Source organism: Eptatretus burgeri, chromosome 8 (genome assembly GCF_056783735.1).
Source record: "Eptatretus burgeri isolate ZD-2024b chromosome 8, Ebu_testis_v1, whole genome shotgun sequence".
Lineage (NCBI taxonomy): Eukaryota > Metazoa > Chordata > Myxini > Myxiniformes > Myxinidae > Eptatretus > Eptatretus burgeri.
In genome coordinates this window covers 77,351,611-77,379,258 of record NC_140968.1, presented here as the reverse complement: position 1 = coordinate 77,379,258, position 27,648 = coordinate 77,351,611, and the positions used below count along the sequence as shown (strand labels likewise).

Here is a 27,648-nt window from a genome sequence, read left to right as displayed (position 1 = left end):
CTCACATTATGTCGCCATAAAATTTCAGGATATCGTCATACAAAAAACCAACAACAACAATTTCGGATAAAACATGATTCAATATCCGGTAATCGTGGCCAATGAAAACGCGTGACGCGCGTCACGTCACGTGACGTGGCGCACGGAATCCCCGGTTCGCAGTTGTCCGGATTATTATTATTATTATTATTATTATTATTATTATTATTAGTATTATTGTTATTATTTTTCTCTCACGCGCTTCTTCAGAGAGGTTCGCACGAGCCATGGCGGACAAGAAGATCACCGAGGCACTCGAGCATCTGGAAAAAGCCGAGAAATAGTAAGAAACCCGACACGATCGGTCGTCACAACGTATGTCCGATGAACACCGAAAGTGGCTCAATTTACGGCGATTACGAGTCCCTGATCTGTCTGTGTCGTGTGTGTGTGTGTGTGTGTGTGTGTGTGTGTGTGTGTGTGTGTGTGTGTGTGTGTGTGTGTGTGTTGTATGTTGTGTGTGTGTGTGTGTGTGTGTGTGTGTGTGTGTGTGTGTGTTGTATGTGGTGTGTGTTGTATGTGGTGTGTGTGTGTGTGTTGTATGTGGTGTGTGTGTGTGTGTGTGTGTGTTGTATGTGATGTGTGTGTGTGTGTGTGTGTGTGTGTGTGATGTGTGATGTGTGTGTGTGTTGTGTGTGATGTGTGATGTGGTGTGTGTTGTATGTGATGTGTGATGTGGTGTGTGTGTGTGTGATGTGTGATGTGGTGTGTGTTGTATGTGATGTGTGATGTGATGTGTGTGTGTTGTATGTGATGTGTGGTGTGTGTGATGTGTGGTGTACGTGATGTGATGTGTGGTGTATGTGTGTGTGTGTTGTATGTGATATGTGATGTGTGGTGTATGTGATGTGTGGTGTGTGGTGTGATGTGTGGTGTGGTGTGTGGGTGTGGTGTATGTGATGTGTGATGTGTGATGTGTGATGTGTGGTGTGATGTGGTATGTGTGATGTGTGTGTGTGTGTGTGTGTGTGTGTGTGTGTGTGTGTGTGTGTGTGTGTGTGTGTGTGTGTGTGTGTGTGTGTGTGTGTGTGTGTGTGTGTGTGATATGTGTGTTGTGTGTGCGTTTGTGTGTGTCATTTCTTCCAAGGTTTCTAATTATTCACCATGTTTTTGTTGTCCACACCACCCTCAGCTTAAAAACTGGATTGTTGAAGTGGAAACCAGATTATGACAGCGCGGCGTCAGAGTTCAACAAAGCTGGTGGGTACTCGAACTATGGTCAGTAAGGTTGTTGTTTTGGGTCTTGTCATCCTATGCTTTGAAGGGGGAATGGGTATGATTGCTGATAATGGAGTGTACCTGCTTAACTTTGGGGGGTTTTGTTCCTGATTCCCATGCAATGGTGTTGCATCATAAGCATATCCATTTGGTTGTGGTGACCCTTTTTAAAGCCGGCTATCTAATCTGATAGCATGTAGATGTTCAATAATCCCACAGACTCACCATCTGAAAAAGGGTCGACCATTTTGTGCTGCTACACCAGTTAAATTCCAAATTCCTGCCCTGACCTCTACCGGCATCACTACGAGCTATGCAGAATATTTATTGCCTTGATACGACTTGGACAATGTCATCGGGTTCAGTTCTGCAATGGAATTTAAATGGTAGATGTATATGAATGATGTATTTGAATTTTCTTCTTTTGTGTGCAGCACAAGGCTGTGGGGGAGCATCATTGGCTGAGGTCGTGGCTGTGCCACTGGCGCAGTGCCCTCTGTATGTTGGAGCAGGAATTTGGAATTTGGCTATTGTGCCGGCGATAGCTCACTTGATCTTCGCTAAGGACGCCGTGGGATCTTTAACGTCCACCAGATAATGCTGGGAGACAGGCCCCCCGTTTAACGTCCATCCGAGGGTCGACACACACATTGATGCCTCACCCTGCCTGTGAAACACCGGGATGACAGTTTATAACTGGGCCAGGATTCAAACCCAGGCTATACCGCTTAAGGGGGGGGTGAGGGGGGGTGCGTACCTCGAGGCTATCCTGCCAGCCCAGTGTTTTAATGCATATAAAGTACAAACATTGTAAAAAATATATTAATTTCATTAAAGTTATCAGTATTATTAACCATGGTGTCGAACTCTGTATTATTTCTTTGCTTTCACGTTCTGTTGGCTTTCTCAAGCGAAACTTGTGGTCCATCCTCAACACCTTGTGAACATGTGACTTCATATTTCGAATTGAAATTGACCTGTGATTCGTGATCAACTGTCTCATGTGGCCAAATTTGTTTGTCAATCACTGCATTAGAAAGGTTTTCCTGAACTTTTTTTATCCAAGATCAGCCTTATTAAAGAATGACATGGCAATGAACTAACAGTAGAGTAACATAACATGGTTGTTTAGATAGGGTTAATGGGGGTAGAAAACATGGTCAGTAAGAATGCAGGTGGTTGTGAATTGGTGCACCACCTGGTTGAAGCCCTGGAGGGCAGATTGCAGTTGTACCTCATCCAGTAGGCAGTTCTACCAGCAGGAGAAAAGAGTGTTGGAGTAAGGAATGGTCAGAAAAGTGAGGGAGCACAAGGGGCAAAGAGTGCAGTCGGGGTGGTAAATCTCAGGGAGGCCCAGACCTGTCTGTATTGTCATTGTGTGTGAATGCCAATAATGTTGAGAGCTTTAGGTCATACAGATTCCAATAGATACAGATGTGATGCTGGGTCACCAACCTATAGGAGACGGCAGTATTCCATTGAATTGTGGATAATGGCTCTGTGGACCATTTTGTCAGAATCTTTTCACGGAATAATGGAGAATGCTCAATATGCGACTTCCAAAGTTGCTTCAGGAACACCAGGGTATTTCAACAAGGATTACATATAATTGTGCATATCTGTTGTATTGATTTTGAGGGGAATGACATTAAAATGATAATTTTCATGGGCATTTTTATTGGTTGCTGTGCATTTTCCCCCATACCCCACAACCCCAGCGGTGGCATTTAAAAATGCACGCCAACTGGATCAGGCCAAGGAGGCGTACCTGCAGGAAGCTGAGGCTCACCGGCATACACGGGCGTATCCTCACTTCCAGGAGCTCCGTTTAGAGCCAAATAATTCTGGAGAATCTGGCTCGCTGCAGGAGGCAAACAATACTAAGGAATTTGATTTTATGTACTCTTGTTCCTTGACTTTTCCTTCCCTTCCAGCTTATTCCATGCTGCCAAGTAAGTACATATTATTGATATTTGAGGAATGACCTCCACCTTGCCTGCTGGTTTCTGTATTTTAAGAATCTCGAAATGACTTTCAGTATTGGAGTGAGGATTTTGTTGGGCCTTGTTGCACATGCAGGTTGGGGAACCTTGTGCTATCCTAGCCAGGGGGAACATGAGGAACTCTCAGAGCAATTGTGGCTGCTGTGGAACAGGGCGTTCCTTGCATAGTTTTAAATTTTTTTTGTATGAATGGCTGATTAGTTTTAAATAGCTGAACTTTATAACAATTATATTACATTGAGGTAACGATGACATTATTTGGCTGTTGTCTCATATGTGACGAGTGATTAGGATTTGCGGTATTGGGTGGTGCTTATTATGCATTGTATTGCAAACATTTTATTTATTTTTTGATCAATATGTTAATTTACTGATTTCTGATTCTTCCTTTCGAGAAGCATAAAATAGTGCCTGTTGTGTTTATAAAGCAGTGCCAATTGCAATGTTGGTCCAGGCTACAATGATGTTGAAAGTGAGGAGGAATGCCCACACCTGGGTCAGTGTCATATCAAAAGGATGTGATCCTCATTTTGCACTCAAAGTGGGGTAATTTGGGAGCAAAGGTTATTTTATTGTTTTTCATATCCTACCCCATGCTGCTTTTTAAGATATGACCACACAAATATTATTTACTACATGTGGACAGGACAGATAGTTTAGTGGGAAGCAAAGCAAAGGAAAGTAAGAGAGAGGGGGAGGGGGAGGGAGAGAGCTGGGTGGTCATTCAATTTAATGTATATATTTTAGTTATTTTCTTTAGTTATAAGTGAGGCTCATGGAAGGGCAAGAATGTATATGGACCCAAATGGAAACTTCTCCACACACTATTATAGGTGCTTTAACCTCAATACACAAGATTAAATTGGACAATTGAACACTCCACACAAAACCGCCTTGGTAATATCAACCACACTGGTGAAATGAAGCACTATAAAATAGTAGAAAGAGAGGGGGGCTTCAACCATTAACTGCTGTGTTACTCATTTTACCAAAGGGCTGTTGATGGTTGGGACACATTTCCCACTCATTGAGGCATGCGATGCCGGAACAGTAGCATGATAAAATGTCCTACCTAGAGCACGACGCTCTCTCAGTACATGTTCTACCTGTAAGGATGAATCATTTTGAAGGTCATTTAAAAATTTTATCCAAATAAAGCATGCACACACACATGATGTAAGTTTGAAAAACTTTTGCTCACTGCTAAAAAACTTGCACTCGTACCAGGGTTCATTCTAACTCCCTATATTCCTTTCACTATTATGGTTTTTTAAAAATCCCAAATGCACTCATATTTAAGTCATGCACCAAACATAAATAAATAATACATTTTGTGAAGATCTGGGAGAGCAGAATAGGTCATAATTGAATGCTGTTGCACAGGCACTGCTGCACACTGTACCACTCTGACAATGATCAGGTGTGGGTTTGCAACATGAAACAAAATGGGTCACACACAAACACACATAGGACTAAAGTGAGACAAAGCTCGAATTAAAGCTGAAAATGCATCACCTTACCACAATATAAACACAAATTTAGGGGAGTGCTAGAATGAGTAAGACTTACCAGCCCTGGTGGCGTAATGATTTTATAGAGTGGCCGCGGAGTCTGGGAGGTCGGCGGTTCAAACCCCGGCTGAGTCATACCAAAGACTTTAAAAATAGTTTGTGCTGCTTTCTTGCTTGATACTCAGGATTTAAATAGGATAGAGCATGGACAAACACTCGTAGGTTGGTTTTTATATTGCAGGCTTTAATGGGCCAAATGGCCTCGTCTTGCATTAATGTTCCTTGTCAGGAAACTCATATTACTGTGCGTGTTAGTCTTGGTTTATTTTGATAAATCTAAAGTAAGTAAAACCCCATCTATGGGTTTTCTGTCGGCTTTTCGGTTTGTTTTGTTAATTCCAGTTTGGAGTGATGGTAGGTATTCAAAATGATTGAAGTGTTGCAGAAGCATGATGGACCAAATTGTGTGTTTCTCATGTTTTCATAAGCTCTACTGTAATCTTTCTTTTCCTTTCTCTGTTTCTCTCATATGTTTAGAACTAGCACATTAATTGAGATTTGTATGTTAGAAATGAATACTGGCAACTTTGATCCTGAAGGTGCACACAAACTAAAAGTGCACACAAACCCGAAATGAATCCTCTCACCCTACCTGTGAAACTTTTGTTTTCCCCACATTGGACAGCAAGCATCTGTTTTTAACACCTACTGGAGTAATACAATAGTGCTCTAGTTTCTGCAAAGCAACTGATTTAACTGCATTAAAAAAAATGTCTTTCCAATCTGACACAACTGTGCAGGTATAGTGCATTTACTTTTGAGCTGTCTAGTCTACTTTCAATTACCGATTCCAGACTTTACTACAAACTGTTAGCTTGGTGATCCACAGGCAGGTGTTTCATCACGTTGTATGCCGTCTCAGTTGGACATTAAGATAGGAACCTCTCTGCGATCATTAGCCACGGTGTCTTTCATGAAGGGAAGATGAGTCATCGCCAGCCCTGTTTAAATATCGAATACCTGCCACCTTCAGTGGAATGTCAGGCTTGGCCAGCCGGTTTGTGAAAGACTTCGGCCAAAAACTTTCCCTGGCGACCCCACATGAAAGTGAAAATAATTATGGCCGCTAGCGATGTTGTGGTATTTGTGGTGGTGTAAAAATGCTTTCCAACTAACAGCAAGTCGCCAATTTATATTGTGGATGCATTCCTAAATACTGTGACGTTATTCGGATACGATTTTTCCATGTACATCGTGTTATAATGGAGGAATGTTGCTAGAGAAGATTTTGGTCACCCTAACTTAACCTAACGTTCACTTGAGGACATATTAGACGTATTTAAGTACACTTCACCACAGGGCAAAACCTGTGAGACTGGGAGATGAAGTGACTCTGCATCCACTGAGCACTTGCCAGATTGTCGGTTCTCTACTGGTGGGCGACGCAACGTTGTCACTTCCACGCTGACAAAAAGCATGCCATTGTATTAAAAATCACACCGGTGTCTGAAGGAAGTGGTTCAGTTTGGCATTTCTAATATAAAATCAGCAAAGTCTTGAAATGAACAAACATTACAATTATCCTTTAGGGCCCTTTATAATTACCCTTTAGAATTGCCCTTTATAACACTTTTAATTACCATTGAGAACCCTCTAGAATTACACTTTAGAACCTTCTAGAATCACCTATAGCAACCTCTAGAATTACCCTTTAGCACACTCTATAATTACCCTCTAGAATTTCCCTTTACAACCCTCTAGGATTACCCTTTAGAACCCTCCAGGATTGCCCTTTAGGACCCTCTGGAATTGCCCTTTAGGACCCTCTGGAATTGCCCTTTAGGACCCTCTGGAATTTCCCTTTAGGACCCTCTGGAATTGCCCCTTAGGACCCTCTGGAATTGCACTTTAGAATTACCCTTTAGAACCCTCTAGAATCACACTTTAGAACCCTTTAGAATTTATCATGGTGGGTGAGAAAGATTCTTCTTCATTTTTGACAGACAGATGAGTGGACGTAAGGACATAGCCACATATTGAATTGGCTTCACCGCTTAAAAATTGGCAAGGCGTACTACACTACTTTACTCTACTTAATAATTTTGAATGACGTTATATCGGACTATTATCCCATCGTGTGTTAACTACATTCTATCGAAATGATGCAAATACAGGGTGTCCCAAAAAAATGTACTCATTCTTTAAATGATAATAAATGCGTTGTTTATTGACTTAGAAACAAGATTAATGGTTAAATGTATAAATGGATAAATGCATGTTTACAAATGTTCAAACTGACGACCATCACGTTCCAAACACAGCCAATAATGCGGACCAATGGATTCAACAGCGTTACAAATCATTTCATTTGGAACTGAAAGACATTGTCTTTCAATTTCCTCTTTCAGCTCATCGACTGTTGCTGGTTTTGAGCCGTAAACCTTATCTTTGAGATATCCCCATAAAAAGAAGTCCATTGGAGTGAGGTCTGGGGAATGCGCAGGGAATTTAACACTACCTCTTCGCCCAATCCATCTGTTCGGAAAAGTTGCGTCGAGATAGGCCCTTACATCACGGTGGTAGTGGGGAGGTGCTCCATCTTGCTGAAAGTAAATCTCTTCATCTCCAAATATCTCTTCGACACGTGGACCGACGGATTCCTGCAGCACTTTAAGTAAACATCCCCAGTGACAGTTTGGTCAAAAAAGAATGGCCCTAGGATGCCCAATGCTGATATCCCACACCACACAGTAACCCCTGGTAAGTTTAAATGGTGTTCCATAGTAAAATGCGGATTTTCAGGAGCCCAGTAGGTGCAATTGTGTCGGTTAATTGAGCCATTTAACTTGAAGCTGGCCTCATTGCTCCAAACAATTTTGGATGGAAATGCTGCATCTTCTTCGCATTTGCCCAGGTACCACTCACAAAATTCAGCTCTCCGGTCAGGATCGTCTTCATTTAGAGCGTGGATTAATTTTGGAATGTAACTTTGCAAATTAATTCGCTTCAAAATGCGATGGGTGCTTGATTTTGGGATTCCTGTTTCACGAGCCATTTGTCATACAGATTTCCGTGGGGATCGGTGGAGGGTTTCCAGCAATTGATTTTTCCTTTGCGGGGGTGGTTGATGACAGTGGTCTTCCTGAACGCTCCTTATGGACGTCATGCACAGTTCCATCTGTTTGAAACTTATCTCGGATGCGAGCAATGGTGCGTCGGTTGGTGGAATGGTTGGTGGAACTTTGTGAAAATGTCTTCTAAAATGTCTTTGTACTTCCATGATGTTTTTGTGCTTCCAGTAGCACTTTCTAATAAATTTTATTTCTTCAAAACCTAGGCATACTTCTTCCATTATTAGGGTCAATTTGATCTGAAAAGAAATGAAAAATTCAATGAGTTATGAGGAGCCAAAATGTGAGTACATTTTTGGGGACACCCTGTAGACTCTACGTAAATCGACGACTTACTGTTTTTCACTTCCAAACACCTATCTCATGATGCCCAAAAGAGTGGATATTGGTTCTAATGAGAAGTGAGCAAGATGTCATCATTTCAGCAAGCTTTATTCGTACGACCACCCAACTGGTCAACTGCACTCGTTGCTACGATCAGGCCATCACCCCATCAGAATTGAAATGAGCATTTGTGAATTGATGGCTTGCATATTTCTTCACTGTGCAAATAATTTTTATTAAAATAGTGTCTGCCAATTGTGTAACAAAATGTTGAGATTGTAATGAAAATCAGTAGTACAACAGTTATTATTACAGTTATGAATATGATCATGGTGCAGCTGCTGATTCCACATGGGTGATGGTTGTGCCATGTGATCCATGCTGTGTTTGATCTAAAAGATGTAATTGTTGCTCTGTTCCCCCCCCCCCCCCAATTGTTTTTGGGAGTGCAGGGCATACGAGCAGGCAGGCATGATGCTTAAGGTAGGTGATCACAGCCCACCGGCTCAACATGCGTGGCCTTTCTTGCCTATTAGTTCATTTCATATTGACCTCCTGTGCTATCTGATGTACATATTAGTAGAATAACATGAATTTGAATCCTCTGCTGCAGTTGTTTTAAAGCTGGCTGTCCAGCATACCTGCACACGTTTTTTATATATATATATATATATATATATATATATATATCCTGATCACATTCTATTTGACTTGGCTCAGCAGGCAGGACAGTGGTTTTCTGTTTCATCCTCTCCTTTGGTTCACTTCATTTGTATCTAATTGTCTTAAATGGGGGAATCAAATGGTTTGTTTTAAAAAAAAAAAAAAGACAACTGGTTGAATCTACAGTGGACTGCAAATGTATTCATCCCACACCAATAATGTCACATTGAGATGAATTGCAAATTATGTAGAAACAATTTTTCCGAAAGAACTTTTGCTTTTTCATAACTGAAGAGATCAAACTAAATCCGGTTATAGTAAAGGAGGTAACATGTCAGGATTACCTGTAAAAACCACATACAAATGAAAATTCACTCATTACAAAAGTATTCAGCCCAGTATGTCAGTATTGGTGGAATCACCTTATGCAGCAATGACTGATTATGAGTCCTTTTGGGTACAGTTGTGGCCAAAAATATTGGCACCCTTGTAATTTTTTTTCAAATAACTCACAATTTTCTCTAAAAATAATTTGAAATTGACAAAAGTATTTGGTCTGCACAATTCTTCATTTCACTGAAAATATTACAGAACCTTTGTTTTTGATTCAGAACTTAATATATACTTTTAAATCAGACAATAAAAAGAAATGGCATTGACAAAATTATTGACATCTTCGACTTAATATTTGGTATCACAGCCTTTGGACAAAATAACTGTAGTCAAGTGCTTCCTACACCTCTCCACTGGCAGTTTGGCCCACTCTTCTTGTCCAAGCTGCTTCAGTTCTCCCAGATTTGAAGGGTGCCTTCTCCCAACTGCTGTTTTCAGATCTCCCCACAGGTGCTCGATGGGATTTAGATCTGAACTCATTGCTGGCCACTTCAGAACAGTCCAGCGTTTTGCCTTGAACCATTCCTGGGTGCTTTTTGAAGCATGTTTGGGGTCATGGTCCTGCTGCAAGACCCATGACCTTCGATGGAGACCCAGCTTTCTGACACTGGGTTGTCAGAAATGGGTGAATAAAAGTCGTGAGTTAGCATGGGTTGTGGCGGGGATATTTTTCCCAGTTGTATGAAGCTATTGCGAATGTGGTAATGTTTGGTGAGTGGAGTGGAGTGAAGTCTGAGGTGAGGTGGTGGTTGGGAATTGGTGTGCACATTTGAAAGGAGAATGGGCACGCAAACTCCAAAGAAACGATGTACTGTACATTGTCAGTAGGCAGCGCGAACATGCTGGAGATGCTTATAGCGTGTTTCTCATTCTTATTTGCATGGCGTGCGTGCTTGCTTGCATGGTTCGTGTAACAGAAAGGAAAAGGTCAAAGATTAATGTGAAGATATATGAGATATAAAAGACCTAACTACGAGATTCCCACGCAATGCATCTTTCCCCTTATACCCACCAGACATACGGAAGGGACGTGCACTGCTCTGGTTTAAGAAAAAAAATAAAAAAAATTACATACACTGTCAAGGCTCGTTTAAGAGCTGACACAGAATGTACGACAAGGGGAGCAGGAGATGAGAGGGTGGGAGAGAGAAGGACAAAATAGTGGGGAATAGAGACATTAGGAGATCTGTGGAAGGGAGAGGGATGGGGTGGGGTACATGGGGTAAATAAGATGGACACTACAGGGACTTTCAGGTCCTTGCACGACAGGGACTTTCAGGAAGTAAAGGGAATTTGAAGGAGGTGAGTTTGGGATGGATCAGTGGGGGTAGAAAAGATCATGGTTTTGGATGTGCGAAGATAAGAGATGGTGGTGAACAGCTGTTTTGAACACCTGGAGGGAAGAGTGAGATTGAAGAGAGTGTGGGAGTTTGTTCCAAAGGTGAGAATAAAGAGGAACGAAAGGGTGAAGGTGATCAGTGATTCGTGATTTTAGTAGTTTTACCAGAAGGGGATTGCAGGCAGATCTTGAGCGCTCTGCGGAAATATGGGGGGACATGTCGCAGACAGAGCAAGGGGGGGGCATGACTGAATATTATTGAAATAACTGCATTGGAATCACTATGTTGTGTGCCATTGCCTTGGAGGCATGTGGTTTTACAGAACCACAACAGTATCAACAAAGTAATTGTCCAGACCAAAACAAAGAATGAAATGCTTAAAAACTTCAATAAATGAAAAGTTTTAGTGGACTTGTTAACAGCAGCATTGCTTTTCTTTTGAGTTCAGCTGTTGAAGAGCTGCAAGTTGTAATGTAGAAAACAAAGTTTCTCTGCATTTTATTCAGTCTGCCTGTTCCTCTTCTTCTCATAAATGGCACCAACCTCACTCAAAACTCTCTTGCTTGAAATGGTTGAGTGTGGAGGACAGAAATTTTCTTGCCAATGGAGCAAGAAGGCTCAGCTTTCTTCTTACTTCATTCTGTTTACACCATTCCAGTGGCAGACCACTATTCCTGTGAATGACTGGTTCTCTAAGGTAATGGTCCAGTTCCTCATCAATGCTCCCCTTGACTTCAGACACAGTGCTCTGGTGACTGTGGGCCCAAATAAGGTTTGCATTTATGCTGTCTACAAGACCAGAACGTTGCTCTTCCTCCACCTTTGACTTTTTGGATCCGATCCTCTGTCTTCACTGGTCCCTTGTTGTGAGGCAATGTCTTGTTCCTCTTGATCTACCTCCTCCTTCATCCATTCTTTGGCCTTGCTCAATGTGCCATCAGATGCCATCGCACATGCTTCTTGTCATGGAGATCCAGCAGTGATGAGAGCACCAAACATTTGGTTTCCTCTATATTGGAGAATCCTTTGTTCAAGCTCTTTAACATTGTCTGCTGGAGGGTTTTGATCCCCCTTCTGTTGGGACCCTCTGCCTGAACCAGAATTTACAGCACTGCCAGTAAGCTCTCACTCGAACGTTCCACAGTAGCTACCTGAAGGTTGGCTGAAGATGCGAAATTGACACGAGGGGAGCTTTAAGCTGCCAAACATCACGAGGACGAAAGTTCTTTATTTTTATTTTTAAATATCAGCCGTATCGACACCATCATCAGCTGATGACGATAACCTCAATATACCAGCTTATGGGCCGATATATCGGTCTACCACTACTTCATATGAGCTTTTCGATGCGTCTTTTTCAGTAATGGCTTCTTTCTTGCCATCTGTCCAAAGAGGCCAGCTTGGTGAAGGTAGCGGGATGTTGTTGATGGATGAACACTGACTCCCATCTCAGACATAGAGCCTTACAGATATTTCAATATCATTGTTGGAATTGCAGTGACATCCCAAACCAGTTTCCTGCTTTCCCGGCTGCTGAGTTTAGATGGGAGACCTGATCTGAGTAGAGTCTGGGTGGTATGATACGTCTTCTACTTCTTCATGATGGATTTCACCGTCCTCAAAGGGATGATGAGTGACTTTGAAATCTTCTTGTAACCCTCTCCTGATCGGTGTTTCTCCACCGCTTTATGTCTGACTTTTTTGGAAAGATCCTTGGTCTTGATATTTGCCCTGTTGGTTGACCAAGTGAGTTGCACCTTAAAACTCTTTAGATAAGTGGGCGAGCTTAATTTTAAAAGTTAAATAACTGATTACATTCAGGTGAAACCGATTACACTTGTTTTGTAACCTTTCAAACAAATAATTTGCTCCTGAAGTGATTTAGGGTGAATTAGTCAAAGGGGAATACTTATGTAACTGAGAATCATCTGATTTTCTGTGTTGATCTAACTTATTCACATTTTATCTGCATTTTTTTTTAGCTTATCACTTTGGAGTAGTTTGTGAAGACTCTATATATTAAATTTGATTTGAAAGCCTCATTAAATAAGCTCAGGTGGCATCAACATGTGAAACTTTGGAGAGGGGGGGGGGGGAGGAGGTGAATACTTTTGCAGGCCACTGTATGTGTATGTATATTGTATATACTGCATGCTGTATATTAAAGGAGCCGTGTCCATGCATTTACAATGCTTTTTCACATCCAATAAGAAAGACATTTCGAACTTGGCTTTGTCTGGGATTGAACCGCATCTGCTAGCTTACAAGTCAGCAAGGTTAACCACTTCTTTTGTATGCAGCACAAGGCTGTAGGGTAGCATCATTGGCTGAGGGTATAGGTGTGCAGTTTATGCAATGCCCTCTGTAGGTTAAGGCAGGAATTTGGAACTTGGCCAGGGTGTTGGCGATAGCTCAGCTACTCTTTGCGAAGGACACCGTCGGATCTGTAACATCCACCAACTAATGCCGGCAGATGGGACGCCTAGTTTAACGTCCATCCGAGGGATGGCACACACTGATGAATCACCCTACCTGTGAAACATAGGGATGACAGTTTATGATGACCTGATTCAAACCCAGGCTAGACTGTGTAGAGGCGAGTGGGCGTACCTCCAAGCCATCCTGCCAGCCATGCTTTAACCACTTGGCCACGGAGACTTTTTACGTAATAAACATAGCTTTTCTAATTGATTTAGTATTCTTTTTTATATCAGTTTTTTTAATTATTATAAAGAGCCCATCCTTAGGGATGGGAGAAATAGGAGCCAGGACTTGGAGCGCTGCTGTAAAACAAACGCACAAACAAAGTGGAATGGCACTTTGTCGAGCTCCACAAGGCTGAACAGTTTATGATTTGTATCCAACTGATAGGTCAGATCTCCTCTCTGGACCATAACCAAAATCTTATGAACTTGTTTGTGTCACCAACCCAAGTCATTCACCAAGTTTTGTCAGAATCCATCTACAACTTTTTGAGATATCGTGCTATTTGTCGTTTTTGGACCCATCTCCTAATCGTGAAGAATCACTTAAAATTTTATATTATCCGGATCCAGATCTTCACTAAAATCTAAAATAAAATAATGCAACTCGCATTTTTATTTTTTATTTTCGTGCGTGATCAAGGCTGCTGTCTGTTGCCTCTGCACTGCCAAAATATAGGGAAGTCTCAGAAGAACGTGTTGCACGCTTGGAGCAAGGTCACCCGTATTGTGGGCACTCTGCTACTATATTAAATGATGGATGAAGAAATGTAAAAATCTGTAAAAGCATATGGAAGGGGTGCACAAACAACAGCAATATGCTGTTTAAAAATCCTTCATTTTTCAGGGCTCGTTCACTTCATTGTACATCATAATTGAAACTCGCATCTTTAATTTCTACTGGATGTTTCCCCAGCCTGGAATACACATGATGGCACTGTACAAAAGGCATTGATAAAAATACAGGCTCACGTTGTGCCCGCCCCCCCCCCCCCCATGTTGATCCCCAGTGTTTTCAATCAATTTGTTGCTTTTACTCACTCTTAAACCCTATCTATCCCTTCGTCTACCAGAGGTAAGATATTTGTTTTTTTTGTCTGTGTTTTACAGTGGTGTTTTGTAATCATGTACTCCAAGCCCTGTTTCCTCATCCTTCCATCCAGAAGGATTGGCTCTTTGCTAGTTTGGTTTTTAAAATTCTGAGATTAAATATTGAGAATTGATGTCACGATTAAATTGATCACTAAGCTCAAGTTTGACTCTGTGTTGCAGGAAATGCAGAGGTATCCTGAAGCAGTTGGTCTTATTGAAAAAGCTTGCATCATGTACCAAGAGAACGGAACTCCCGACACAGCAGCTCTGGCGCTGGAGAGGGCTGCAAAGTTAGTTATGGGAGAGTATATTGTGAGGGATGTGGAGGGTGGGTGGATGGATGTAGGGCTGTTATTGTGCCAATCCTGTGTTTTAGCTCTTCCACTAGCCCTTACTGTGTTTCCAAAAAAATCCCACAGATTTTCATTGTTTCATGTTAGTTTTAAATGGACTCTTTGAATGCAGGTTTCTCACTTTCCAGTTCAATATATGCAATCTAAATCTGAGCACACTGTCCAAAAGGTTCATTTTATAGTTATTTTAAAATAATATATTTTTTATTTTTGTTTTTAATAATATTTTTTTTTGTATACATAGTCGAGGCTCATGGAAGAGCTAGTACATTGAATGGATCAGGACGTAACAGGATGCAAAATGAACAGTGGGGACCCACACAACAATAACAGTTGGGGGAGGGGTGAAACACCAACATCAGAGGAGAAGGCCTAGAGTTGGAGAAGGCAGACTTGGCCAAACATTGTGTGTGTGGGGAGGAAGTTGGGGGGGGGGGCGGGAAAGGATGCATAGGGTGGACAAGTTGGATACAGAAGGAAACTCAAGAGTGAAAACTGGAAATGTGGAAGGAAGAGGGATTGGGGTGGGGGGTTAACGAGGTTAGAAAAGATCATGGTTTTGGATTGGGGGCGATCTGAGATGGTGGTTGAGTTACCATCACAAGTTGTCCTGAGAAGATGGTGGAGGTCCTTGTCATGGAGAACCACTGCATGCCCTGTTAGTGAATGTTCAATCATGGTATTACTTCATTGGGTATTACAGAATTTTATTTCAGCGTTGATGTTGGATGATGCATGTTCAAGTGAGGTTGTTGATGTGATGTGAATTTGAACTTTAAGGTGGGGGAGTTCCCAGGATGATGCCACTCTTCTGATTTTCGAAGATATTATGACCATAAACCTTAACCCCGCACCCTGAATCTTGACAATGCAGGACTGTGAGTGCCATTGAAAGTCGGGGGAATAGGCTGGGGCCTATAGTTGGAGGTAGTTATTGTATAGCACGTCTCGTATTGAAATGTTACCTGCTACGTATCAACACACACCTGCATGTTGTCAAGATCCTGCTGCAGGCAGGTGTTTGTTGCGCATTGTAGAAAGTGCTATGAATGGTTGTGAACATTGTGAGATCATAATAAACATCCTTCCATCTGAGGTTGTGATGGAGGGAAGGTCATCAGTGAAGCAACCGATGCTCTTAGTTGATCCCAATCTTTGTTGAGTCGTGCAAACCATATTACAAAATAATTAATTATCCCTGCATTCTCTTTTGCCTTTCTTCTTTGTGGAATCTCATGATTTTTTTTTTGCTGGTGCTTTTGTTTTTTTTTTCTTTCCGATATGTCAACGAAGCTCACGTTGGTGGCTAATATAAACAAATGCGGAATGTAGGCCAACTATTAACACTGACATTCACTGCCCTTTCCAGCTTGACTCAAAATGCAATCAAGGATAGAGCGGCTTGATTAATTTGCTCATCTCCCTCTCAATATAACCTCCATCACCTGTCATATTGGCCACATATAGCTGCAGTGTTTGACATCTACATGATGCATGAACAAATCATCTCAAGTACCACAAACGAGCAGGCTTATTCTGAGAACCACACCACTTCCGAGTTCCCCTTCAAGTCATAAAATATCCTGGCTTGGATCTATATTGCTGCTCCTTCGTCAACAGCTTGAGTGAAATCCTGAAATAACTAAACCATACGTTCCATCGCTGGTGACCGATTTCCACAAGAATTGTCCACAGTTTAAAGAGAAGGTCCACCACCATATTATTCAGGACATGTGATCAGTACCCAAAACTGCCTGTTGCAGGTATTGCTGCCCACATCCCTTCGGTGAAAAAGAATTGCTTTTTATAATTTTTTTAATTTTATTTGTTGACAGGTTGGTGGAAGGAGTTAATTCGGATAAAGCCATCGAGTTGTACAGTTCTGCAGCGGATGTTTATGAGGTGAGCACTTTATTGTGCGAGAGATAAAAAATATGGTGTGATGTTGCTATATCCTCGGTATGAGGCTAGCATTTATTTCAACTAATGAGAGGAAGAGAGGATGAGTGTGTGTGTGTTGCTCAGACGGAGGAGCGAACAAGACAAGCGGCTGAGCTATACGGTAAAGTGTCACGCCTTCTGGTGCGCTCCCGACGGTGAGAACCCACCTACAGTGATTGTCTTTCACACATTTCTTGGGACTCGCCACCTTTTGTATGTTTCTCGGCAACATCCACCTTTTTTGAGGGGACAGGCTGGGGGTTGACCTTTTGGCATTCCCATCTGAACCACTAGTTCATGATGTAGGCTGTCCGGGTTAAAATCCAATGTGTGTTTGTTCATACACTACCAATGTCCTTGTTACTTGTGCCAAAGTACATTGTGATGTCTACTAATGTCTGTATCCTCATGATTTATGTACGTGCTGCACTATCGACTGATGGATAAATCACCTCGCCATCACTCACTTTGCTGAGAGACCTCGTTCACATTGCCCCACTTTTACTACAACAACAACAACAACTACTACTACTACTACTACTTATTCCCTTATTTTTCTTCTTCTCCTTCACAGACAAATCACTTTCATGCAAGACAATTCATTTTATTCTTTCTCTCTCACATGCACAGGCTGTACGACTGTAGTCTCAAAATATGCTATTTATATTGTTGCGGATTCGCGCCCGCCGGCGTGCGAGCGGCCACGTAACTCGAATCGTGGCACGTCGCCCACCGGACGGACAATTCCGTCGTGACCCTCTCGGACTAACGCCGGGAACTAGTCATGGGTGGGCCTTTCGGCCTCACCACGATCGTGCCAATCGGCCCCCCGCGTGGGATAGGGTTGTTCGCCAAATTCGACCTACCTAAGTACCCACACGGAGGGTAGACCGGGCGATCGCACCTCGCCGCAGGTCGACTTCGGACACAGGCCACTTTAAGCGACCCGTTCCGTACTATCGGGATAACCGAGCGGTGTTATCGTCAACCTCGACGGTTCCGATTAATTATTGGGCGTATTTAGCCCATGACCAACCCTTTACGTGAAGTAAGATGGAGATTCAATTAAAGAAAAGACGAAGCGAAACGGGAAAAACAGTTCAACATAAGGCACATTTATTCCACGGCACACAGAGAGCACACATATACAATTACAACAATTATGCACCAAAAGCAAATGTAACAAAAGAAACACAATGCAGATCTACTACCGACTACGCGAGCACACTGCAACACTTACACAGTTTTTCTTTACAGACGGCGCCGACAACACATATACTCCAAAGCAAAAGAAAAAGGGGCCACCCTCAACTACAAGGGGGCAGACGGGCCTGGGGCCGAGACCGCGTCGAGCCTACCCGTCTGGTGATGAGCCGCAAAATGGCGGCGCTGCCCCGACTCCGCGCTCCTCCGCGGGCCTCGCTGGCACTGCCTGGAATGGGATGGGAACGGGGCCCTCCTTTTCGCACTATCTCAGCGCGGGGGGGAAACAGGGAGGGTTGTTGATGCTTTGGGGAAAGAGGATAGCTGGCTTGCTTGGGTCCTGCGACGAGCGACTCCACTGCGCCCTCGACCGCGTTCCCGGCTTCTCTCTGCAGCTCCCCGACAGACTCTGAACCCCGACAGACCGACTCCCCTCCAGACCCGTCTTGACTGCCGCCGCCACACCTCTCCAACTCGAGCCCGAAACAGAAACTCTCTCGCTGTCGCTGTCGCTGCCGCTGCCGCTGCCACTGCCACACCTCTCCAACTCGCCCGAGCCCGAAATAGAAACTCTCAACTGACTCAATTCGCCCCGCGCTCGGCGCTTTATAGTGCGACAGGAGAAACCATATGCAGATTTTTGGATCAGGATCGGCTCGGGGGCGGAGCCACGCTCGCCCATTGGACGGAGGAAAAGTGGGCGTGAATCATTCCTGATCCGCGAATCTGCATATATCGATTCAACTCCGACGCGCCTGGAGGCGGGGCCAAATCGCCCCGCGCTTAATGATTGGACGGATCGGAAGTGGGCGTGAATCATTCCTGATCCGACTTCCCCTCGGAAAGGCCGCTCTTTGTACCCGCGGCTCAGCGCGCGCCCTGTACGAGTCCAGGATCGGTGCCCACAAGCGGTGCGGGAATGGCGGCAGAAGGAGAGGTGAAGGTGGTGGAGGGTTTATTGTGGTGGTCCCTGGCCACGGTGACACTTGGAATGGCGGTGATGCGATGATTGCGAGAGCGAGTTGTGACGGTAAAGGTCGTGGCTGTTGGCGTTGTTGTTGTTGTGAAGCGGCGTTGCGGTTGGTGGTTGTTGTGTGATGGCGGTTGAGACGTGGTTGGTTCAAAATAAAGATAGAACAGAAAAACGGCTATCTTGAAGGGTCGCAGCCCGAATGAATCACATTTATTCCCTCTAAACAACGGGTTTGGGCTAACTACACATATACTTACAGAGATATCTCACCTACGGGACCTGAATGGTGGTTTGCGAATTTCCTCAACCACAACAATATGTTAACAGAATTGCACATCAGTGTGCCCTCTTGGTCTCTTGCGATATTTTCTCAAACGCAATGAGACACTTATTTTTTAATCTCGGCAAGTCGTACTGCTTTGAACCCTCAGTGCTGCTCAGCACCGTTTTAGTTCATTGCAGATTACTTAACAGAAATTTGCATTTTTGTTGCTGGAGTCCTTCATTTGAATCATTCTTTTAATCACTCTCAACTGTTGATCACTTAAACTGGTGAAACTCCCAAAATCACTGCTCACCTCCACGCTTTCATTCTTGCCACCCCCCAACCCTTGTGGAACCAACGTCCCCTGTGCTCCACGTTCTCTTCAATGTCACTTTTCCCTTCAGGTCTTCAAGACAGCTGTTCACTACGATCTCAGATTGTATTGGTGGATGTCACCACCACCATCTCAGATCATCTCTCGCATGTCTAAAACCATGATCTTTTCTATCTTCACATCACCCCACCCAACCCTCAAGTCCACCTTTTTCCAAGTCCAAGTTTCCAGTTTTTCTTTCCTGAGAGTTTGCTTCTGTATCCTTCTTGTCCATCATGTGCATCCTCCCATAATTTTCATTCTTCTCCACATCCCTTATTTCTCCAAGCCTCCCTCTACGTTAATCCTCATCTCTGCTGTTGGTGTGCTCCCCCCCCCCACTCCTTCTGCTGTTTCCTGATCCCGTATGTTTTAGCTCCTCCATGAGCCTCGACTTTGTATACAATTTTTTTTTCAATATCAATCTCCCCTCGAGGTCTTCGACAGCTGTTCCCCATCATGTCAGATCGACCCCAGTCCAAAACCATAATTATTTTATACCCTCTTTAACCACCCACCTCAATCCATCCTCTTTCCAAATTTCCAGTTTTCCCTCTTGAGAGTTTCCTTATGCATCCATTTTGTCCACCCTATGCATCCCCTCCTGCCCCTCATGACTTCACACACCCATTGTTTGTCCAAGTATGCCTATATCTTGTCCTTAAACTCTGTTGTTTCCCCCCTTTCTCTCTCCTGTTCCTTTTTGTCCTGATCTGTTCAGTGTACTAGTACGAGCTCTTCAATGAGCCTCGACTATGTATACAAACTATGTATCTATGTCTCTCTTCTCTCTTCTCTCTCTCGACACAGTATATTCTGTTCAGAACAACAAAAGCATCTATTGCCTCAATTTGGCAACCAATCCATCCCCATCGCCACTCTGCGCCTCCATTCATATTGCCACCTGCCTCTGTAAGCTTTACTCCTGATAGGATCAATACATTAATGGAGGACTTTGACATCATCATCACCTCCCAACTCACCCAGATGGCATCAGTGCTCGTGTTCTCAAGATGTGCTTTGCAGAATTGGTATATGCTCCATCTGTTCTCTTGAATAGGTTCATGATAGTAACAATCATTGTATACACACAAAAAATTATTAATTACTTCTGCAAGAGGGGAGCCTGGCATGCCTCCCATTTGCTTGGAAGGTACATACTCTGTATCCAACATTTCCCTATCTTCAAGGTCGGGTCAGGTATGGGAGCATGTGCCGGAGCAGAGCATCGCTGCGTCCACTTTACGCCGGTACTCCAGGGGCGTCCGTCTGGCCATCCCCCAGGCAGATACCAGGCCCATCCCCATCTCCTTGAGATGCTGATCAATCTGCTGCAACCATGAGGCACGTGGGCGGCCCATAGGCCTCCTCCACTCACGAGGCTGACTCGCTGAGAGAATATGGTGAGCAGGTTCAGCGTCAGGAAAACAAGCCACATGTCCATAGAGGCGCAGCTGACGCTCCCAGACTATGCAGGTAACAAATCTCATTTGAGTCTCTGCAACCGCTTGTTGGACACAAAGTCCGACCAGCGATAGCCAATGATTCTCCAAAGAGACCTGGTACCAAAGGAATTAAATCTCCATCTCAGATCCCTGGTCACAGTCCAAGTCTCATATCCGTGGAGCAAGACTGGAAGCATCAAGGACCTGAAGACTCAGACTTTTGTCCTGTACAGAAACCGACAATGCCACACCCCATGATCCAGTGAATCTATGACTCCCCAGGCCCGACACAGACGTCTATTGACCTCTGGCTTACAGCCATCAGAGACATGAACATCACTGCCAATGTAAGTGAATCTCTCCGTGACCTCAACCTCCTCACCACAAACAGGTACAGACAAGGGCAGCATCCAAAACATCATTGAAAGCCTGGATTTTAGTTTTGACCTGGAAACCCATAATCTCAGTGGTTCTGACTCTTCATTCAGCAACTCGAGGCCCCCAAAAGGATATTCAGTCTCAGCAAAGATGACTACATCATCTGCGAAAACAAGGTCAGAGGTCTTGAGTCTTGACATTCCCAAATGATGCACCGTAGCTTGATTTCTCTGACATCCTCCCCAGAATCCAGTCCATACAAGCGCTGAAAAGTGTGGGGACGAGTACCCACCCCTGACAAACTGTAGTAATAACTGGAAATAAGTTGGAGATGGTATCACCACATCTCACAGCACTCTCAGTACCAGAGTATAGTTCAGACATCAGATCGATCAGTTTTGGTTGCACCCCATGAAGACCAAGAATCCTCCAGAGGGCATCCAGATTCACTGAATTTAACGCTTTGCAGAGATCAACATTGGCTGCAAGCAGCCCCTGCTGAAACTCTCATCTGTATTCGGTGAGGACCCAAGGGCAAGGATACGGTCAATCGTTGACCTCTTTGGAGTAAAGCCTTACTGCTCTGGGCGCTGGTGCTCAAGCAGATGGTGGCGAACCCTCCCAAGAATTATCCAAGCAAAAACCTTGTCCGGCACTGAGAGGAGCATCACCTCTCGGAAGTTGTTGCAGTCCTGGCAATCACCCTTCCCTCTCCAGAGAGGGATAACAAGGCCCCTCTTCCAGTCAGTTGGGATGATGCCTGTGTTCCAGGCAGAGCACAGAACTGCATACAACGACATGAGTGCAACATTTCCACCAGCCTGGAGAAGTTCAGCATGGATGCCACAGATCCCAGAAGCTTTACCCCATTTCAACCGGTTCACCGCAGCCTGTGTTTCCACAAACGAAGGTGGATCACAGTTGATTGGAGGGTCAGCAATAGAGATGGTAACACCCCTGACATCCAACTCAACAGCTGGTGGATCAGCCTGGTACAGCAGCTCAAAGTAACAGGCCCAATGGGCCTTCACTTCGGACTCCTCTGTCAAGAGCCTACCACCCCCTGCTCTAACTGCAGTACACCGAGAGATGTGCTTCGAGGAACGCAATGCACGAATTCCCCTGTAAGCAGGATGAGAATCACTTGACCACAGGAGATGCTCTACCCCTCACAGATTCCTCGCACATAGGCCTCCTTGTCCACCCTCTGTGCACGTACAGTTTTACGCCTCAACTCCCTGAACAGCTCAGCTTTGCCATTCAGCCTGGCCCTGCGACTCTGGTCAACGGTATCCAATGTCCCTTGAGAGACAAAATTCTTCTTTGCTCTGCGGTGAGTTCCAAGACGTCCACTGTCAACATCAAGGATGGTGGTCTTGAAGGCACTCCATAACTCTTCAGGATTCCCCAAAGCACTCATACCTCCCAAATCCCCACTCAGCCTGTTCACAAACTCCTCGGCTACCCTCTCATCCTTGAGCTTGCCAACATCCAGCCAAGGCTGGGATGGTACCATTCTCCTAGATTTAAGCTGCAACTTCAGAGTTGCCACCACAAACCTGTGGTCAGTATTGAGGAACTGTGCACTCTGGTAGACCCTGCATTTCTGGATCATCCTCCAGCGACCATCAATGAACACATGGTCATTCTCCTTTGCCACATCACCAGTATTGGGATACCAAGTCCAGCGATGAGCCTGTGAGTGCTGAAAGCATGAACCAGCCACTCTTGGTCCATGACTTGTTGCAGAGCCAAGGAACTATCAACAAGAAGGGGGCAAAAATTGATTTAGTTCACTGCAGATTTGTGAGCTTTCTTCTAATAGTATATTTGTGTAATCTATAATCGCTTTTGACGTCTTCACCTTCAGTTGTTGGGGTTTTTTAAAATCTTGGTTCCTATACTCTATATAAGCTGCAGCTTCTCTTCCAGCAATGGATATAGTATATGAACCTCAAACAGAAAGTCACAGCTGTGTACTACCTGCGTGGTATCCTGCTCTACTTGCCAAATAATCTGCCTTTGGCATCCAAGGCTGTCTCCATTCCTGGTTGGAAATTTTTTCCTTCATATATGCAAAACAACATATAACGTTTGATTGAACCATTTTATCTCCTCTCTCTTTGGAGGCTGGCATACCACAAAGTAGTGTGTCTGGCCCAGTATTGTTACTTGTATACAACGATGACCTTTTTGTCACTCTGGAAAGTCATCTTGCAGATTATTATATCCACTTTCATGCAGTTCCATATCCAGCAGACATGCTAGTGTCAGCTAAAACCCTCTCAAAAATATTGAAAAGATCAGGAATTGATCCAGTACCCCAAGTATGTCACTTCAACTGAGACAAGTATCACATTCTCACCATATCTCTCTGGAAGGACCAAGAAGCCCAAAATAATTATTTACTTCTTAGGTCAATTACTGGAGGAGGTCGAAGCCCTTCAACTCTTAAGTTTTAATATCAGGCATGATTTGTCCTGGGAAACACACATTTCCAAGTTGCACTCCAAAGCGAGTTGCAGATTGAGCATCTGACACTGAGCAAAGTCCTTCCTACCTCTGAGCTTCAGTACTTCTGAACTTCTCGCCAATTGTACAGAATTTGTACATCATTGTATGATAGAGTATTGCATGGAAATATCTCCATACAACATACAACTCTTTATGGTCCAATCCTGCTCTTCTCGAAGAAGTTTTAAGGTTGTGAGACGATACAAGATGGCACACTGCCATCTTGTATCAACTTCCATCCTCTTTTTTTTTTTAATTTTTTTTTTTTTTTTTTTACCATTGCTAACTCTCTTTGTTCATCCTCCTTTGCCATTCTCCCTCTGCAAGTTCCTCGAATCTGTTGTCTGTGTTTGTTTGCTTGTTCCCCAATACCCCACTGCCACGAAGGTAGCCCTCCATCCTCTTGCATCACTCTTGCACATGACCATAAGAAAGACCATTTCCATCAAAGATGAAAGTTGCATTTGATTGAAACGGTTTTTGGTGTGATGTTTGACCATGTCACACTATGTACAAACATAAATTGATAATATGGGGGACATAAATATGCCTGTTTCCTTCAATGCAATTCCAAACACAGTCCAGATACACCATTTGAGTATTTTGTTATCAGCATAACATTTCACTGTTTTCAAATGGTGCAATTTTAGGATTTTCCTTTAAGTGCAGAGTCGTGTTTACTGGACGATGCAGTGTAAAAATGCACAATGCGGTGTCGGAAGATGTAAAATATGCAATATGGTGTGAATAAATTGAGTTTGTGTTGCATCATCCTTGCCTTTATGATGTCAGGAGTGCAGGGTATATAAGGACTGCTGCTGTGGGAAAACAATATATGGCGAAGTATTCTCAAAAGCCTGGAGATTCTTTGATTTGCAAATACTTTCGCAACTTTCAGCAAAGTTTCACTTTTTCCTTTTTGCTCATCTAAATTTAACAGTGAGCTCTTCAAAAATATTTAAAGCATCCACTCTGAGTCTGGGTACCTCTGGGTACCTTCATGCAGGTCGGTGGTTCGAACCCAGCGAAGTCGTACCAAAGACATAAAAATCGTAAATGCTGCTTATTGTGGGTTGACGATCAGTATTTAAAAAGAATAGAGCATGGACAAACAACCATAAGTTGGCAATACTAGTGCAGGCTTTTATGGGCCCAATGGCCTCCTCCTGTCTCAAAGTTCCTTGCAAAGGAAGCATGTGTTAAAATGGATTTAAATAATTGAGAGTCAATTTCCATATTTTCCAAAATGGACTCTCTTTCTACATTATTGGAAATGTTAAACTCGTTTATCATATGTCGCATTCCCATTCAAACAATGTAACGAAACAATGCAGCCATAATGCTGACATTCTTGTCCCTGTTTGCCCATTTCTAGTCTGGATGAGGCTGCACAATCTCTTGAGAAGGAGAAGATTCTCTGCTGCCAGACAGAGAACTATCCTCTTTGTTTCAAGGTGTCTGCCTCACATTTGTTATTGCAACTCGGCATCACAGATGGTTGGTCACCAATTTTCATTTGTCGATCAAGGGATGTAAATGTGTCTAGTTTGTCATCCATCCTCAAATTCTAAAAGTTTCCTAGCCCTCTTTTTTTTTAATAATCTTACTCTAATAATCCACTCTGCGTCTCACTGTCCCTCACCCACATTATAGAAAACCATTGCACAGGTGCTTGTACACCTCCATCGCAACGATTACGTGGCTGCGGATAAAGCCCTGAGGGAAACATACAGGTATGCGCTAGAGCAGATATTACGTAGGCATAAGGAAAAGGGAAAGGGAGTGAATTGGAAGAAAAGGAAGGAAAACTGATTGATTAGTTCATTTTGTGTGGAGCCTGTGGCTGCTGGTTGCATCATTGCTGGAAGCGTGGCTGTGCTGCTGATGCAATGCCCCCTGTTGGGGCAGGAATTTGGAATTTGGCAAGGGTGCCGGCGATAACTCGCCAACTCTTCGTGATGGACATCGTGGGATCTTTAACATCCATCAACTAATGCCTGCAGACTGGGTGCCCGGCTTAACATCTGTCCGAGGGACGGCACACACATTGATGCCTCGAGGAAAACAGATAGGATATAGGGAGAAGTTCGAGGATGGGGCTTTTGAAGAGTAGGCCGAGTAAAAAGGAAAGGAGGTTGGGAGGAAATGACATACTGCTTGAAAATCAAAACCACTGCAAATAAATTTTTCAAAACGATACTCGTGTTTTAATGAGGGTATCCAGGTCTTGTGATGAGATGTATAATATAAACCAATCCACAATTGAATCAGGAATACGAGGCAGTGATGGCAATCGTTAGTTGAGGAAATGTATGACCAGTTGTAACAGAAGTGGGCAATAAATCCAGGAAGAGCAGAGTTGGGATTGATCGGTTTCTGTAACTTTATAAAAAAAAATAACTGTACCTCTGTCTGCAGTATTCCTGGGTTCTGTTCTTACCTCTGTTTGCAGTATTCCTGGGTTCTCAGGCAGTGAAGATTCTGGAGCTCTGGGGTCTCTGCTCGAAGCTTATGACCAGTTAGATCAAGATGGTGTTTCCCGTGTCTGTTTGTCTCCTCTTTTCAAGTACATGGATAATGAAGTGAGTACATGCAGTCAGTCTTACTTCTTCACCTCTTCACCTCTTCCCCTCTTTTATCACCACAATTTCATTAACCTGCCTCTTATCCATTCTTACAACTAAAATAAACTCTGTGCCCTTCATTTTGTTTTCATGTATTCTTCGCTGGAGTGTAGTTTGTTATTTACGTTCCACAGTATGCCAAGTTGGCCGTGTCCTTGACTGTCCCCGGAGGAGGCGTGAGCAAGAAGGTTCCAGAAGCAGGATCAACCGGCATGGAACAAGGGTCTCATGGCGATGTGGACGACGATGAAGATGAATATAGCGGAGGACTGTGTTAGCATCGGTGTTCGTTCCTTACCATGAATTAGCTTCCACCTTCTGCTGTTGTGCATGTTTCCTCATCTTATTCCTATCCTCGGCCTCATGCCTGGAGTAGGTTGTACCATTATCCAACCTGTTTTTACCATTGCAGGCTGAGAGATTGCACCTAAATGACTGCTGTTCTTTTTATGGTGATTCATGTCCAAGTGCCAGTGTAATTTATGTGCAATTGTTAATACTTAGTATTTTGGGTAACTCAATTGGTGGAGTGATGGTTAAATTATCAAGTATGATTTAACCTACCTGAGAAACTAGTTTGGCTTGGTTTAAAAACTACTTAAGTGCTGTCCTATGTAAATGGTAGCTATTGAAAATCTAATTAATGCAAATTGATGGCACAGCCATATTTTTATTTTATTTTATTTTTGTTTTCCTTTTCTGAAGGACTGCTCACTACAAGAGTAAATGCTGACAGGTAGCCAGATTCAAATTTAAGAACCAGGATGTTGAAGAGTCCTCCACCCGTATGATAATTCCCTAACAACACAAAGCGAAAGGATTATAAAACCCAACTTGATGTGAACCGGTGCAGTGACGAACAGAACATACGACGGGTAACCATCAACCGTGCATTGTGAAGGTGAACTTACTTTTTCTGTTCGACCATTCATTTTGTTCTGAGATTCCCATGGCCGATGATCATCAACTTTGGTGCTTTGAATACGCTGCATGTAGGACCTGCCCATGGCTCCTTGTTGGCGGCATCGTATTTCCCTGATGCATTCTGCTCTATTTCTGCATTGTACTGTACATTGCATTGTTCAACATGCATTATGTTACTGACTGCATATTGTTATCATGTCCTTTCCTTGCCACCACTCTTGACACTGACATGATCGCTTCTTGCTCTTTGTTTAAAAAAAAAAAAGAGAAGCTTCCTTGGCATTGTGCTTTGGCCTGTTCTAAGCCAAAATAATGCAAAAGCTTTGGCTTTCAAATTAACTTTTAAAAAGTAAATCTGTTTATGTCCCTGCTTCTTTGTAAATGACATTTGTAGAGTGCTCCCCTCCACCCCATTCCAATGTATGCATTGTGATGTGTAAAACATTGAGATCAAGGCA

The 27,648-nt window shown here is 43.4% G+C and overlaps 1 protein-coding gene across 1 annotated transcript; it reads left to right on the top strand.

The window, feature by feature from the left end:
- The first annotated feature begins 111 nt into the window (after positions 1–111).
- NAPG (NSF attachment protein gamma) lies at positions 112–27,648 on the top strand. The gene is made up of 13 exons (XM_085892681.1): positions 112–154; positions 250–322; positions 1,172–1,239; positions 2,976–3,060; positions 3,192–3,209; positions 8,679–8,709; positions 14,378–14,487; positions 16,386–16,452; positions 16,576–16,646; positions 25,018–25,096; positions 25,296–25,375; positions 26,095–26,224; positions 26,401–27,648. The coding sequence occupies exons 2-13, from the start codon at positions 267–269 to the stop codon at positions 26,542–26,544; spliced, it is 939 nt and encodes a 312-aa protein (XP_085748807.1). The 5' UTR covers positions 112–154; positions 250–266; the 3' UTR covers positions 26,545–27,648.